Source organism: Parus major, chromosome 10 (genome assembly GCF_001522545.3).
Source record: "Parus major isolate Abel chromosome 10, Parus_major1.1, whole genome shotgun sequence".
NCBI classification, from domain to species: domain Eukaryota; kingdom Metazoa; phylum Chordata; class Aves; order Passeriformes; family Paridae; genus Parus; species Parus major.
The window spans coordinates 1,353,608-1,366,298 of record NC_031779.1 but is presented as its reverse complement, the minus strand read 5'-3'; the positions used below and the strand labels follow the sequence as shown (position 1 = coordinate 1,366,298).

The window sequence follows — 12,691 nt, the reverse complement described above, 5'->3', positions numbered from 1 at the left end:
ATGCTCTGCAGAGCTCAGGGATGGCACTGGGAATGCTCTGCAGAGCTGGGGAAGCTGCAGCTGGAGGATTCAGCAGGTCCCCCCTGCAGAAGGCATTTCCCATGCAGGTTCCCAGGCACTGGAGCTGTGGGAGCGCAGAGCTCACTGCGCTGTGCCTGTGACAGTTCAGGAGCCTTGTAGAGCCCTGCAGAGCCCTGCAGAGCCCTGCAGAGCTCTGCAGAGCCAGCCCTGCTGCCCTGGCAGGGGGTACCTACGCTCTCCGAGTCCTCCAGCATCCGCGTGGTCTCCTGCACCTCGGGGGCGCTGGGCACCACCACGGGCATGGGCGGCCGAGTCCTGCCCAAGGTGCCGATGGACGCCGTCTTCACCGCGTGGACGGGGTGGCCGGGAGCTGCAGGGAGTTGGGGACATGGTCAGGCTCGGGACACTGCTCAGGGAGCTCCTGGAAGGAGCAGAGTAAGGACAGGGAAGGGAATGGCTCCCACTGGCAGGGATGGATGAGATATTGGGAAGGAATTCCTGGCTGGGAGGGTGGGCAGGCCCTGGCACAGGGTGCCCAGAGCAGCTGGGGCTGTCCCTGGATCCCTGAAGTGCCCAAGGGCAGCCTGGACAGAGCTTGGAGCAGCCTGGGACAGGGGAAGGGGTCCCTGCCATGGCAGGGGGTGGCACTGGATGGGCTTTAATGGTCCCTTCCAACCCAAACCAGTCTGGGATGAACCCATGGAGGAAAAGGATTCTTCCAGGAGAAAAGGAACACTTCAATTACGGAGTGTTGGATTTGAATTGGCTCATCTATGTATGGAAAATGCCACCAACAAAACCCACCCCAGGCTCTGCCACATTTCCTTTGACGCCCACTCCTCCCTCCCTGTGCCCCAAGTCCCGGTTTCCCGGCTGTTTCTGTCTCACCTTGCTGTGTCAGCAGGGGGGTGCTGGGCAGGGCGGGGTCGAAGGGGCCCCCGCTGGGGGGCACGGCGGGCACAGCGAAGCTCTTGAGGGGGTGCGAGGGGCGCACATGGGCCGTGGGGGGCCCCTGGGGCTCCTCCTCCGCCGCCAGGAACGGCCCCTCGGGCTCCGGCAGCTCCGCGCTCGGCACGGCCGAGGCCGCCGGCATCGTGTCCGTGCTGGGCGTGTTCCGGACGGACTCTGCAACACAAACACCCCCGAGGGGTTATTCCTGACCCGGGACACGGGGACCAGGGCTCCTCCCAGGGCACCGGCACAGGAACAGCTCCGTGCTCCTCACACAAAGCACACAACACCGAAGTGCAGCCTCCTCCTAGCCCAGAGTAACAAAGCACTGACACCTCTAACTAGAGCTCCTCAAGCACACAGCACTGGGGGGCTCACACAGGAGCCACACGTGAAATCCATTTCCTGAGACTCATGGAGTGGTTTGGGCTGGAATGGAGCTTGCAGCCTCAGGAATTGTTTTTGTAAGGAAACAACACTTTTGGCTGTGACACCTTTGAATGTTGACTTTAAGCAGAGAAGCTCAGGGTTTGCTTCATCCCAAGGTTACCCATGTGCACATTCAGCAATGCCATCGCTCTGGAATTTTTCAGAGTCCTGGAGACTTCAGTGCTCTCCAAAACTACTGCAAATGATTGTGCTCAAGGCTGGGAGTGCTGCATGGAAATCACCCCTGTTCTCTGTGTGCCCCCACCGTCAGTAGCCAAGCCTGGACCTTCCTTCCCTGCTGCTTTCAAACTGTATTAATTGGGGGAGGTTATCCCATGGGCAGCTCAGAGTTAATCTGATCTTTCAGGGCCAGAGGCTTTAGCAGGAGGAATCCCTGTTTGGAGCTGGGTACAAAACATGAACCCCCCTTTTCCAAGGACACCACCGTGGATGTCACAGAACAAAATCTGACAAAATGTAACCAGGAGCACCCAGCCCTTCCAGGATTCTGTCTGTACCTAACCCATCCCTCACAGAACCCACAGAGGAGACTGACCCGGCTTCAGGCTCCGATTTCCAGGTGTTTCCCTGACCTTTCCACAAGCACCACCTCCCTGAGGGTCGGTCTCTCACCTGTGGAGTCGGCCCTGTCCGAATGGGACATGGCAGAGCCCAGGGGCCACGGGCTGAGCTGGTGGTGCAGGAAGCTGCGGGTTGGAGAGGCGAGGCTGCCGGAGTGGAAATGGTGGTGAGGGGGGTCGAGGGAATGGATGGGATGAGCACTAATCACAGCTGTGGATGAACACAAGACAGAGAAACACTTAACACACACACACACACACACATGGGACAGCCTGGGGACTCCCCTCCCTGCTCCCCGCTCCAGCACGGAGCCAGACCCTCCTGGTTTACAGCCCAGCTTAAACCCCTGCCTTATCACACCTCAAACACACATAGGACAAAAAATTCACCCAACTGCAGCTCCCAAACTCGTGCCACCAACTCTTAGAGCACTGCTTGATTCCATTGAAAAGTCCAGAAGGAGAATAAAGAGAATCCAGATCTGTTATCCACATACAGTATATTGATAAAGAGGAAATGAGGTGTGTTAAACAATAAAGAGCCCTTTGCTTCCCAATATCCTTCCAGAATTTCTGTGTTCCAGGAGGCAAAGAAGGAAGTCACTAGTACACACATTACTACAAATCAGACTAAAATGGCACAGTGAATTACCATAATTCAGCACTCAGGGGGGAATTAATAACTCCATCTGAAGGCTCCAGGGGGTGGAAGAAAGCCGTGGAAGGCTGTGCAGGCCCAGGGCTGGACACAAGGAACGCTCCTGGTGGCCTCAGCTCCTGCCAGAAGGGCACCTGCAGAGCCCACAGCGATGTCCCCACTGAACCAGAGCCCATGGCTGGAGGCCCTCGGAGCTTTCACAAACAGGACAGAGCCCAGTCCCAAAGCCAAGCTCCAGCAGGGCCTGGGCCTGGTCTGTGCCCCCCAGGAGCTGGCAGAGAGGGACCTGCCACACCCCCCTGCTTCACTCAGACCAGTTTCTGAGGAATTTAGTGTGAAACTGCATCCTCTGCTCCCTCCTCACACAAGAGAGCTGGGAGACAGCAAGGAGATCAGACTACTTAGTGTAAAACCAAGAAACTGGATGCTGCTCTTGGAAGAAGGTCACAGAAGAAGAAAATTCACAAACTGGGAAATCAGGTCATCAGGACACTGGAAAAAGTAGGTAGAGATCAAGAACACCAAGTCCTCAGTTCAGTTCTTAATTAAAGCAAAAAGAAAGTGGAAATGTAATGTAACTACTCTGAAATAATTCCATAGAACAGAGGGGCTGTAGCAGCAGTCACCTGGCTACAGGTGGAACATGATCACAGAGCTCAGGTCAGTCAAAAGCTCAGCCCAGCTGAGCTTGGTGTGATTTTACCTCCCAGTTCTGCCCCTGCACAGCAACTCCTGAGCTGCTCACTGCTGTTCCCACACAGCGTTTCAGGCTGGCTGTTCAGAGGTTCAGCCAAGTCCCTTTCCATCTTGGAGTCATTTGAAAACTCCAGATAGATTGTTCAGTTCCTAAAATATTTCCTAATAAGGGTCATTTTGGTATCAGAGAAGGATCCCAGGGCAAAGAGGTCTCAGGGAGCTCAGAGTAAAGTCAGAGAAGGCTGTGAGAGCAGAACTGCAGAGGTGAAGGGGGTGGTGACTGCTTGGGCTGGGAAAACAACAGTGGGGAACCTGCCAGAGATTGCAGCTCTCTGCAGCTCCCATGTGGCACGCTGGCAGAGCTCCAAGGGAATGGCTCCAAGGAGCAGCCAGGCCCACAGGCTGTCCCTGCAGAGCCCCAGCCAGGCCTGGACATGCTCCTGCCCTGCCAGCCCCTTCCAACACGGCCTCGCTCTGCCCGCACCGGGAGCCTCCCTGAGCTGCTCCTGCTGCCCAGCACGGCATTTCCTGGGAGCAGGGAGCGGCTCCAGCAGGAATTGGGGGTGTTCACTTACGCTGAGGTGGCTGAGAATCAAAAGGCATCATCATCTTGGGCCTCATGCCCCTCCTTCCCGCCAGCGTGGACATGCTGTCCTCCGACTCGTGTCCTGAGGGGAACAGCCGCGTTACCCTGTGCAGCCAGGCCCCAGGAACCACAGCAGCAGCAACACCCCTCCTCCTCCTCCCCTCACTCCTGCCCCCACACAGCCCTCGAGTGATAAAGAGCCCTCTCCACTTCACTGCAAGGTGGGAAGAAGACAGCGAGGGTGAGGATTTTTGGGAACTGGAGAAACTCTCCAGGCCCTGCTGCAAACTTCTGGCAGCGGTTCAGCTCTGGGCACAAAGGTCAGAAACAAATCCAGGGGTTTAATATGAAGTGAGATGATCTTCCCATTACTAATCAGTATTTACCAAGAGAAAAAGTAATGATATAACTCTTGGATAATCTATTTCCCCACTAAAATGTGTGATCCAACCTTTTCAGAGTCTCAGAAACCAGGAACAAACCCAATTGACTACTTGGAAAATAAGGAAAGAGTAACTTAATCCAAGTGATTTCAGCAGTAAGATGTGTTTCACTCCTCACAGCCTCCCACCTCTGTAGGAATTCCGCCTCTGATGGATATTGCTGTCCATGGAATTGTCCACCGGGGTGATGTCCTGGGAGTTGCGAGGGATGGGGGTGTCTGTCATGATGGGATTGGGATCCGGGGATTTATCGATGGGTTTCAGCTCCAGCCTCTCATGATGGATCCAAAGGTCAGGAGGTTTGACATCTTTGGAGTTGCCCTTGTACTTGTGGGAGCCATTCACGGACTTGCAGGCAGCTCGTTTCCTGGCAAGGAAAGCAGGGATTTGATAATTTGGTATTTGTTTCTCCCTGGGGTTTCCCTCAGGTCTTGCATCCAGCTGGACACAAGTTTCCCACCGGGCAGGGAGCTTGGAATTTTGCTCACAACCCCCACTGACACCTCAAAGCACAGCCTTTGCTCTGGTGCCAGGGAATTTGTGTCTGATGGTGCCCCAGGTGCAGCCCTGGCTCTGCAGCCCAGCCTTCATTAACAGGAATTAAGTTTGCAGAAATTGTGGCTATTGAGAGGATGTTGCACTGCTGTGCCCATATCCCGGGCTCACCGAGCTCCAGCAGCAGCTGGAGAAGGAGCTGCAGCCAGTCAGGTATCCCAGCAGGATGGGAACACAGGCTTAATGTTCCTTCCAGCCCAGCTCAGGCAGGACAATCCCACTGGGGAGGTTCCCATTGTGCTGAGCAGCAGCAGCAAACCACAGTGAGGCAGAGATTGGGGATGCTGGAATTTTGGGAAGGTAAAATATAGGTTTCAGCACTCCCTCCACACTGACTCCTCACTTCGGGGGGCTCAGACATGGGAAAACAGCACATACACAGAGCCTCTGGCAGGGGTGACTCCCAAATCCTGCTCCCACTGGAGCTGCTCAGGGACAGGGATCAGGTTATTCCCTGGCTGAGGGCATTCAGAAATTGAGATTTCAGGGGTTATTTCTGCCCTGAAAATAGAACACATCTCCTGGCACTGGCCCATCCCTGCTGCCCCCTCCCAAGCACAGCCCCAGCTGCCAGGGGTGCCAGGGCTGGCTCCTCCATCCCTGCTCCCTCTCCTGCAGCTCTGCAGGGTGTTCCTGCTCCATCACAGCAACTGCAGATTATCCAAGCCTGGCTTTTCATCACTTCCTTAAAAACCTGTTTTGCCTAACAGCATCTTTTCCAACTTCAGACACAGCTCTGCTCTTTCAAAGAACACTCAGAGAGACCCTGCAGGAGCCCCTCAGTGGGAGCATCACTGCTGCAGCATCAATGCAGATGCTCTGAGGGAGGAATTCAGATACAAACACCGGGATTTGGGAGCACTTCTCTAAGGAATCCAGCACCACATGCAGATTCCACTCCACTGATCCTACAAAAACTGGATAATGCCAAGCACAGCTCATGCACTGAGCCCACCCATGCAGGAGTGAGGAGCTGCCTGAGCTCCTGAGCTCTCCCAGCTCCCAACACATGGATTGGCTCCAGTTTGGAAATGACCATTTCCCCTGGCTGGGGGGGAAGTGCAGGCACACCTGGGAGCCCTGGTTTGTGTGGGAACTGATGGCTGGGAACTCAGGGACACTGACAGGAGAAGCCAACCAGCAGCAGCACCTACAGGCTGCAGGACTTACAAGGAACAAGCTCTAAAGCATCATGAGGAATGAAATAAAAGGGTTCACTAAGGCAGGCAGGGCCCCCCAGCCCCATTACTTTTTCTGGTGGGACGTGGTGCGGCGGGTGCAGAAGACGGCGACGATGACGACGATGACGATGGTGATGATGCCCACGGACACGATGATCACCAGCAGCATGTTGCTGTCCAGGGGGGATGTGGGACTGCCATGGGGACTGTTACTGCCTGTGAGGGTTGGGGAAGGGAGAAAAGGCTCATTTATTACACAGGAAAAGCAAGCAGTGCCCACCACACACCTGGAATGCTGCAGATCAGCAGGAGGGGATGGATCTCATGAGAAATGTTTGTTTCTTTGGCATTTGCCAACTGTTTCTGTGCAATTGTTCATCTGGAAGTTGATTTATAGAGCCATTTCTTACTAAGTCTATCAAAATTTAAGTGCAGCCTTGTCACCCTGAAAGCTCAGCTTCTGAGCTTGCTGACATGGTTTTCTAAGGACTTTCCCAGGACAGTAACTGTAAACATAGATATGTGTGCATTCTTTCTGTTACACGTCTTCTGATGGGCATCTCTCATGGCCAGTGCAGTGAGAAAGTGTTATCCTGACCATCCAATCCCTGGCCATGGTAAGAAGCCTATAAATCCTGGGAAGGAAAATAAACTCTGCTCTTTCTGCACCGCACCTCAACCTGTGTCCGTGTGATCTATTGATCTTCAGCGGTAACACAGCCTACTCAAGTATCACAAAAACCTCCCCACTCCAAGCACTGGAATTGATCAGGAGCCTCGCAGGGGTCACTTGGCTCCAAAGGAAACCCTTTATCCAACAGCAGGGAGCATTCCCTGAGGACAGGAAATCCCAACACGCAGCACTGAGCAGGAGAAGGAGCAGGGGAGGCTTTTCCTTCCTCATCTGTTCCTACAGAATTGATTGAAAACCACTCCATCTCACTGGGAGTGGCTCTGGCTATGGAAATGCCGTGGGAGCTCAGCAGCAGCAGGGACAGCTCTGAAGTGCTGCTGGAACATTCCCTGGGTGAGCCCAAACTGGCAGCAGGGTGTGGCCATGGAGCTCTGCCCCACACTCACCTCCCAGCGGGGGTTTGTAGTCTGGGCCCAAGTCCATGGGGCGACTCCCCTTCCCGGCAGATCCCGAGGCTGCAAAGGTTGGACAGTGGAATTTTACACACACAGACACCATTCAGCATCCCTGAGTCCTGCTTCAGAACCTCCCTGAGCCCCCAGGAGCAGCTTTTTCCCTCTTTTCTGTCCCTACAACACAGTTTGGCTTTGCACAGCACCTAACTCTCCAAGGGAAGAGCCACTTCTCCAAAGGAGCTCTTTAATAGTTTCCCAGTTATTCTTTTCCTAATTAAGCTCAGGAGCCTCTCCTAATTTCACTTTTAAAATGATAATAAAGCCCATTTGCAGTAAGGCACAGGTAAATGTTGAGGAAAATGGTTTTGCCACATTTCTGCTGAGAGTTCAAGGAATTGTCCAGATGTCTTTTCCTAACTCTCAATTCCAGCAGCTGAGGGGGACTGGAAATGGGTGGAGGATCCCAAGCACAGTAAATGTCATATTAAGGCCCTGCCTATCCATTAAAACTTGCTTTCAGCTCCTCCCTGTTCTTTCCTGTGCACCACAAGTGACAACAAAAGCAGCACAAAAATGGTTTTGATGAAACCTGGGGGAACAATAAATTTGTTACATCCAAACCTGGTCCTTGCACTCTGTGTTTTCACTAAAATGCACTAATGCAAAATTAATGGCAAAAACACTGGAGTAGGGGAAACACTCAGCAATGGTGCAAAGAACAACATTCCCATGGTTACAAGAATCCAGAATATTTTACACATTTTCACACTGTTCTACAAAAAAACCCAAAAAAGTCAGGCAGTGTGGCAGTTTCACAGTGAAGAGAAGGATTTTTTTCTGTTAAAAATCCCCTTTAATCAAGAAGTATTAAGTGTTAAAAGATGTGTAACAAATGGAAACTGAACCTCACGTGAGATCCTGTGAACCAGCCCCTGAAATAAAGACAAAAGGCAAAGGCAGGCAGGGGCAGGGCCAGGAGCAGGGACTGGAGGAGAAGTTTACACACTTTATGTGCAATGGATTTGTGTCTGTCTGGCCATTCCACCTGTCCTGGGCACCCCCAGGGGGACTCTCAGAACCCCTGAGGAGAGGGGAACATGAAGAAGCAGCAATATTTTGGGAGGGCAATCAGCCACTGAGCACTTCCAGTGTAGCATCTGCATCACAGGTGAGGTGATGGAAAAGGGGATGGACACACACTTTATATCCATCTTTCTGCTTTATGGAAAACAGATATTTCCAAAAAGCTGAATGTCAGCCCATAAACGTGGCTGGGAACAGTAACTGTGCAGATATAGAATGAGAGATATAAAATATACTGCATTTAGGCTTCCAGGAAATATCTGACAGAGCACTGTGCAGTGCTTTGTTAAAACAGCACTGTGAAAAAACCACGTGGGGCCTGTTAACAACAAATTAACTGATAAAAATGAGAATTATTCAGGAGGAATGCAGTGAGTTCTGCTTGGCCAAGGGCAGCTCAGTGTCCTGAAAACACCATGAAAGTGAAGGGAGAAACAGCTCAGCAAGGGACACTGAATCAGGGGTAAGACAGAGACAATGAACAGTGATCCTCATGGAATCCATGTCCTCCCTGACTAATTCAGGATGAAATTTAGGTACCCAACCAAGTTGCTTCTCAGGATCCAACTCCTAAACCCACAGATCAACAGTTTAAACCTTTAATAAATTCCAGGGAGCCCCATCTCTTATGCAGTGTCACCTATTTTAAGGAACAGTTTAAGACAGCACTTGTTGGAATTGTTTTCCATTCAGCTTGTGATGTCCATGTTACAATATATCCAATGTGAACATTTTAACTGTGTGTGACTTCAGGATGGGTTTACTCCATCAGAGACCTTAATCTTTGCTTTAGGCTGAGGCCAGTGCAACCACCTGAAGCCTGAGAGCAACAGCCCCTGAGTTCTGCCCAAGCTCTGTGCTCCAGAAGGGTGTGGGAAAACAGAATCGTGTGCTGAGCTCAGGAGGAAAACACCAAAGCAGCCAAAGAGAGAAAAGGACAGAACCACTGAGGTTAGAGAGTCAATCCCACTTGCTTTTGCTCCCAGGCTGAGTAACCTGCTGGCTCTTTCCTGCAGTTCAGTGATGCTGTCCCAGGACAGCTCCTCCTGCACTTCCTCTGTCTCCCCCTTTCCCACATTCCAGCCACTGCCACGATTTCAGCTCTCCCAGTGTCCTTACAGGAATTCTCAAACAAAACTCTTGCCTTTGATGATTATACATGACAGGATGTGATAAGAATTGATCATGACCAGGAGAAGGTGTTGCTTTAGGATGAAACACTGGCTGAAATGGGGTTGGAGCAGGGAGAAACAGAAAACAGCAACTTTCACCTAAAACCCTGTAACCTTCCCCAAATCCATCCTGCTGCAGGTGAGCAGGACAATGCCATTGGAGCATCCCCAGACAGCCCAAACCTCAGCCCCACCTCCAGGACACAGGGATGGGGACCAGTTGACTCCCTGACTGCCCCTGCTAGCAGCATCACCTGGTACAGAGTAAAAGCACATTTAATAAATTACTCTGAGCACCAAGCTGAGGAGCCAAGCGAGGAGCAGCTCCCTCAGAGCCCTTTTAGGATCTCTTTAATTGCATGTCTAAGCTGTTTGCCAATGGCCTTTTTAACTCATCCCTTCTGACTAATTCTCCCCCTTTTTATGGGGTTTGTAGGTTATTTGGAAGAAAGCAAGAAGTGCCCTGGGACATCCACCTCCTAATTCGATGTAGGAAGCTCAAAGCTCCCATTTTTCAAGCAAACATTTTAAAACCTTAAGGCTTTTAGGAGCCAGTGCTGGGCTCCTCAGGAGAGTCTGGGCTCCAAATGAGCTGACAGGCAGAATCTCTCCTGCACAGAGCTTTCCAGGGCTTCCCTGCCTTTATTATGGAATGAATCCTCACAAGCAGCACTTGTGCTAACCAGAATCCCTTTGATCTTCCACCCCCTTGGATGTGGGCAGGGGCTGGATGGGGCACCACTGGCTCCAAAGCCATTCCTCCAGAAGGATTCAGCTCTGGCACAACCCCCATGGCCCTTCAGGAACACCTCAAACTCTTCCCACCCACAGCCAGGACCTCCAGCTCTCCCTGGCAGCACAGCAGGAACTTGCCCCTTCCCAGTCAGAGCAACAGGATCCTGCTCCACTTAAAAAATGTCACAGCACATGGACAGCAAAGCACAACAGTGAGGGATGGAGAGAAGAGAAATGTGGCTGTTCATTTACCTTGGTCATTGGGCATTTTATCTGAGGACTCAGCTTAGAGGGGCAAGCACAGGGAGGAAAAAAACAAGAGACACATCACAAGGCTTGAAGGAGTGAGACAGAATTCCAAGTTTCCCACAGCACAGGATGCAGCTCTTGATTCTCAGCACTAAAACTCACGTGGAGAAGTGTCCAAGGCCAGGTTGGGCAGGGCTTGGAGCAACCTGGGCTGCTGGAAGTGTCCCTGCCCAAGGATGGGCTGTAAGGTCCCTCCTAACTCAATTCTGTGATAGGATTCTACAACAGTAAGCTCATCATTTTATTTTTCCCAAGTTCTCTCACATTTTACTCTTCACTGCCTGCCCATCACCATCACCTCCTGAATTAGGGGCCTGCTGCATCCCACAAATTCCCACTGCCCTATCCCATTCCCAGAAGCAGATGTGACACACAGGACCCGACTTTCACTGCAGCCAGCCTGGGTTTGTGACAAGGGACCGGCCCAGAGGTCCCTGAGGAACAGCCAGTGGAGCCAAGAGCTGAGCTCCAGCCCTGGGATTGCCTGCTCCACATCATGCCAAGCCCATGGCAAACTCTCCAGCCCTGGGATTGCCTGCTCCACATCAGCCCAAGCCCATGGCAAACTCTCCAGCCCCAGAGCTGCCCTTCCCAGGGGCCGGCCCACGCTCCCAGCACTCCCAGTGTTCCCAGCACTCCCAGTGTTCCCAGCACTCCCAGTGTTCCCAGCACTCCCAGTGCTCCCAGCACTCCCAGTGCTCCCAGCACTCCCAGTGTTCCCAGCACTCCCAGTGCTCCCAGCACTCCCAGTGCTCCCAGCACTCGCAGCACCTCGGGGCCAGGGTACCTTTGGGGGTGCGGAACTGCACGGCCTCAGACATGGGCCCCATGCCCTTGGAGTTGCGGGCCTGGATCTTGAAGAAGTAGGGAGTGTCCAGGGTGAGCTCCTGGATCTGGTGGGTGAGCCTGTTGCCCACCACGGGCTCGATGACCCAGTCGTGGATCTCGGCGTTGACGTCCGTGCTGTAGTAGATGATGTACCCTGGGAGGGGAAAGGCACATCTGTCCCAAAGGAGCCCTCTGGAAATGTTCTGTTTGCCAGGGAAGCACCAGGAGCATCCCAAGTGTGCTCTGGCAAACGCTAAAACCACGCTCAAATATCAGCCAGCCCTCCCATCTTTCCTCAGAACTGTTCAAAATTCATGGTAAGAGAAAAAAGCCATTTAAAACATCAAGGTTATTTCTGATCACCATTCCCTGATTGTGGACAAATCAATATCTCCATCCCTTTATCTATTTATAGAGCAAATAAAATAAAGCTGCCATTATCAAAACATCCTCAAAGAATTAATATATTATTTAAATTACGTTAAAACAACGAAACGTTCCCACACACAGTGAAACCACTTGTGTTTGTAATGATTTCATGATTATTAACAAAGGCAACAAGAACCTGAAGAGAACTGAGGCTGCCCTGCACATCCCAGAAAAAAAAGGTATGGGAAGAGTTTATGTTCTGATATTGAAACACAGTGAAATCACCAATTATCTAGTAAAATCTTGGCAACTTTTTTATACAGAAACACAGATCAGCACAAAATAAATACTTGAACCTCTCTATATTTATATACACATAGAAAAAAATACTTGAATCTGTATTTAAAATGCATTGTATATAACACAATATACATTATGTATTTTCATATATTATTTCTACATTTCTATCATTATTTATATCCATATCTAGCTTCAAGTATTTATTTTATATTAGCATATATGGAAATACAAATTTTTATAGTATTATATATCTGTTATATATATCTATATATCTGTCTCTGTTGTGTATCTATAAATCTATCTGAAATATATTTATATATATATAAATACACACACACATATATATATACACATATATGAAGTGATGCTAAAAGCATTCTAACAGTCTAGAGGCACAAGTAGTGAATTAACTAATTAACTTTAGAGTGTCCTAATTAGTCAGCATCTCTAACGATGCTGGAGCACGTGGCTCAGCATTCCTGCCCATCCCATGCCCAGCCAGGGAGGCTGGAGCTGCAGGGCTGAGCATTCCATGGACAGGGGGCCATGGAATGACATCAAAACTTGGAATTCTGGCACCACTGACAGCACAGAGTGAGTTAATGAGTAATTAATTAGTGCTGAGCCCTCGGCAGACAGGGCTGCTCCCACCAGAGGGCACTCGGACCCCACATCCCAAAAACTGCTTGGGCTCTGGGAATGGGA

At 51.1% G+C, this 12,691-nt stretch overlaps 1 protein-coding gene across 7 annotated transcripts in view; it reads right to left on the bottom strand.

The window, feature by feature from the left end:
• The window catches only part of NEO1 (neogenin 1), a 159,606-nt gene that overhangs the window by 3,788 nt on the left and 143,127 nt on the right, over nucleotides 1-12,691 (bottom strand). For 3 of the 7 annotated variants that reach the window (XM_015638883.3, XM_015638885.3, XM_015638886.3), the window contains exons 20-28: nucleotides 11,277-11,471; nucleotides 10,433-10,465; nucleotides 7,182-7,250; nucleotides 6,170-6,317; nucleotides 4,494-4,732; nucleotides 3,912-4,004; nucleotides 2,035-2,193; nucleotides 910-1,146; nucleotides 255-391 (exon numbers count right to left, since the gene is read on the bottom strand). In XM_015638883.3, the coding sequence (XP_015494369.1) occupies nucleotides 255-391; nucleotides 910-1,146; nucleotides 2,035-2,193; nucleotides 3,912-4,004; nucleotides 4,494-4,732; nucleotides 6,170-6,317; nucleotides 7,182-7,250; nucleotides 10,433-10,465; nucleotides 11,277-11,471 (1,310 nt within the window). The remainder of the gene's footprint in view (nucleotides 1-254; nucleotides 392-909; nucleotides 1,147-2,034; nucleotides 2,194-3,911; nucleotides 4,005-4,493; nucleotides 4,733-6,169; nucleotides 6,318-7,181; nucleotides 7,251-10,432; nucleotides 10,466-11,276; nucleotides 11,472-12,691) is intronic. The other 4 variants (XM_015638888.2, XM_015638889.2, XM_015638884.3 and 1 more) reach the window with 2 other exon arrangements.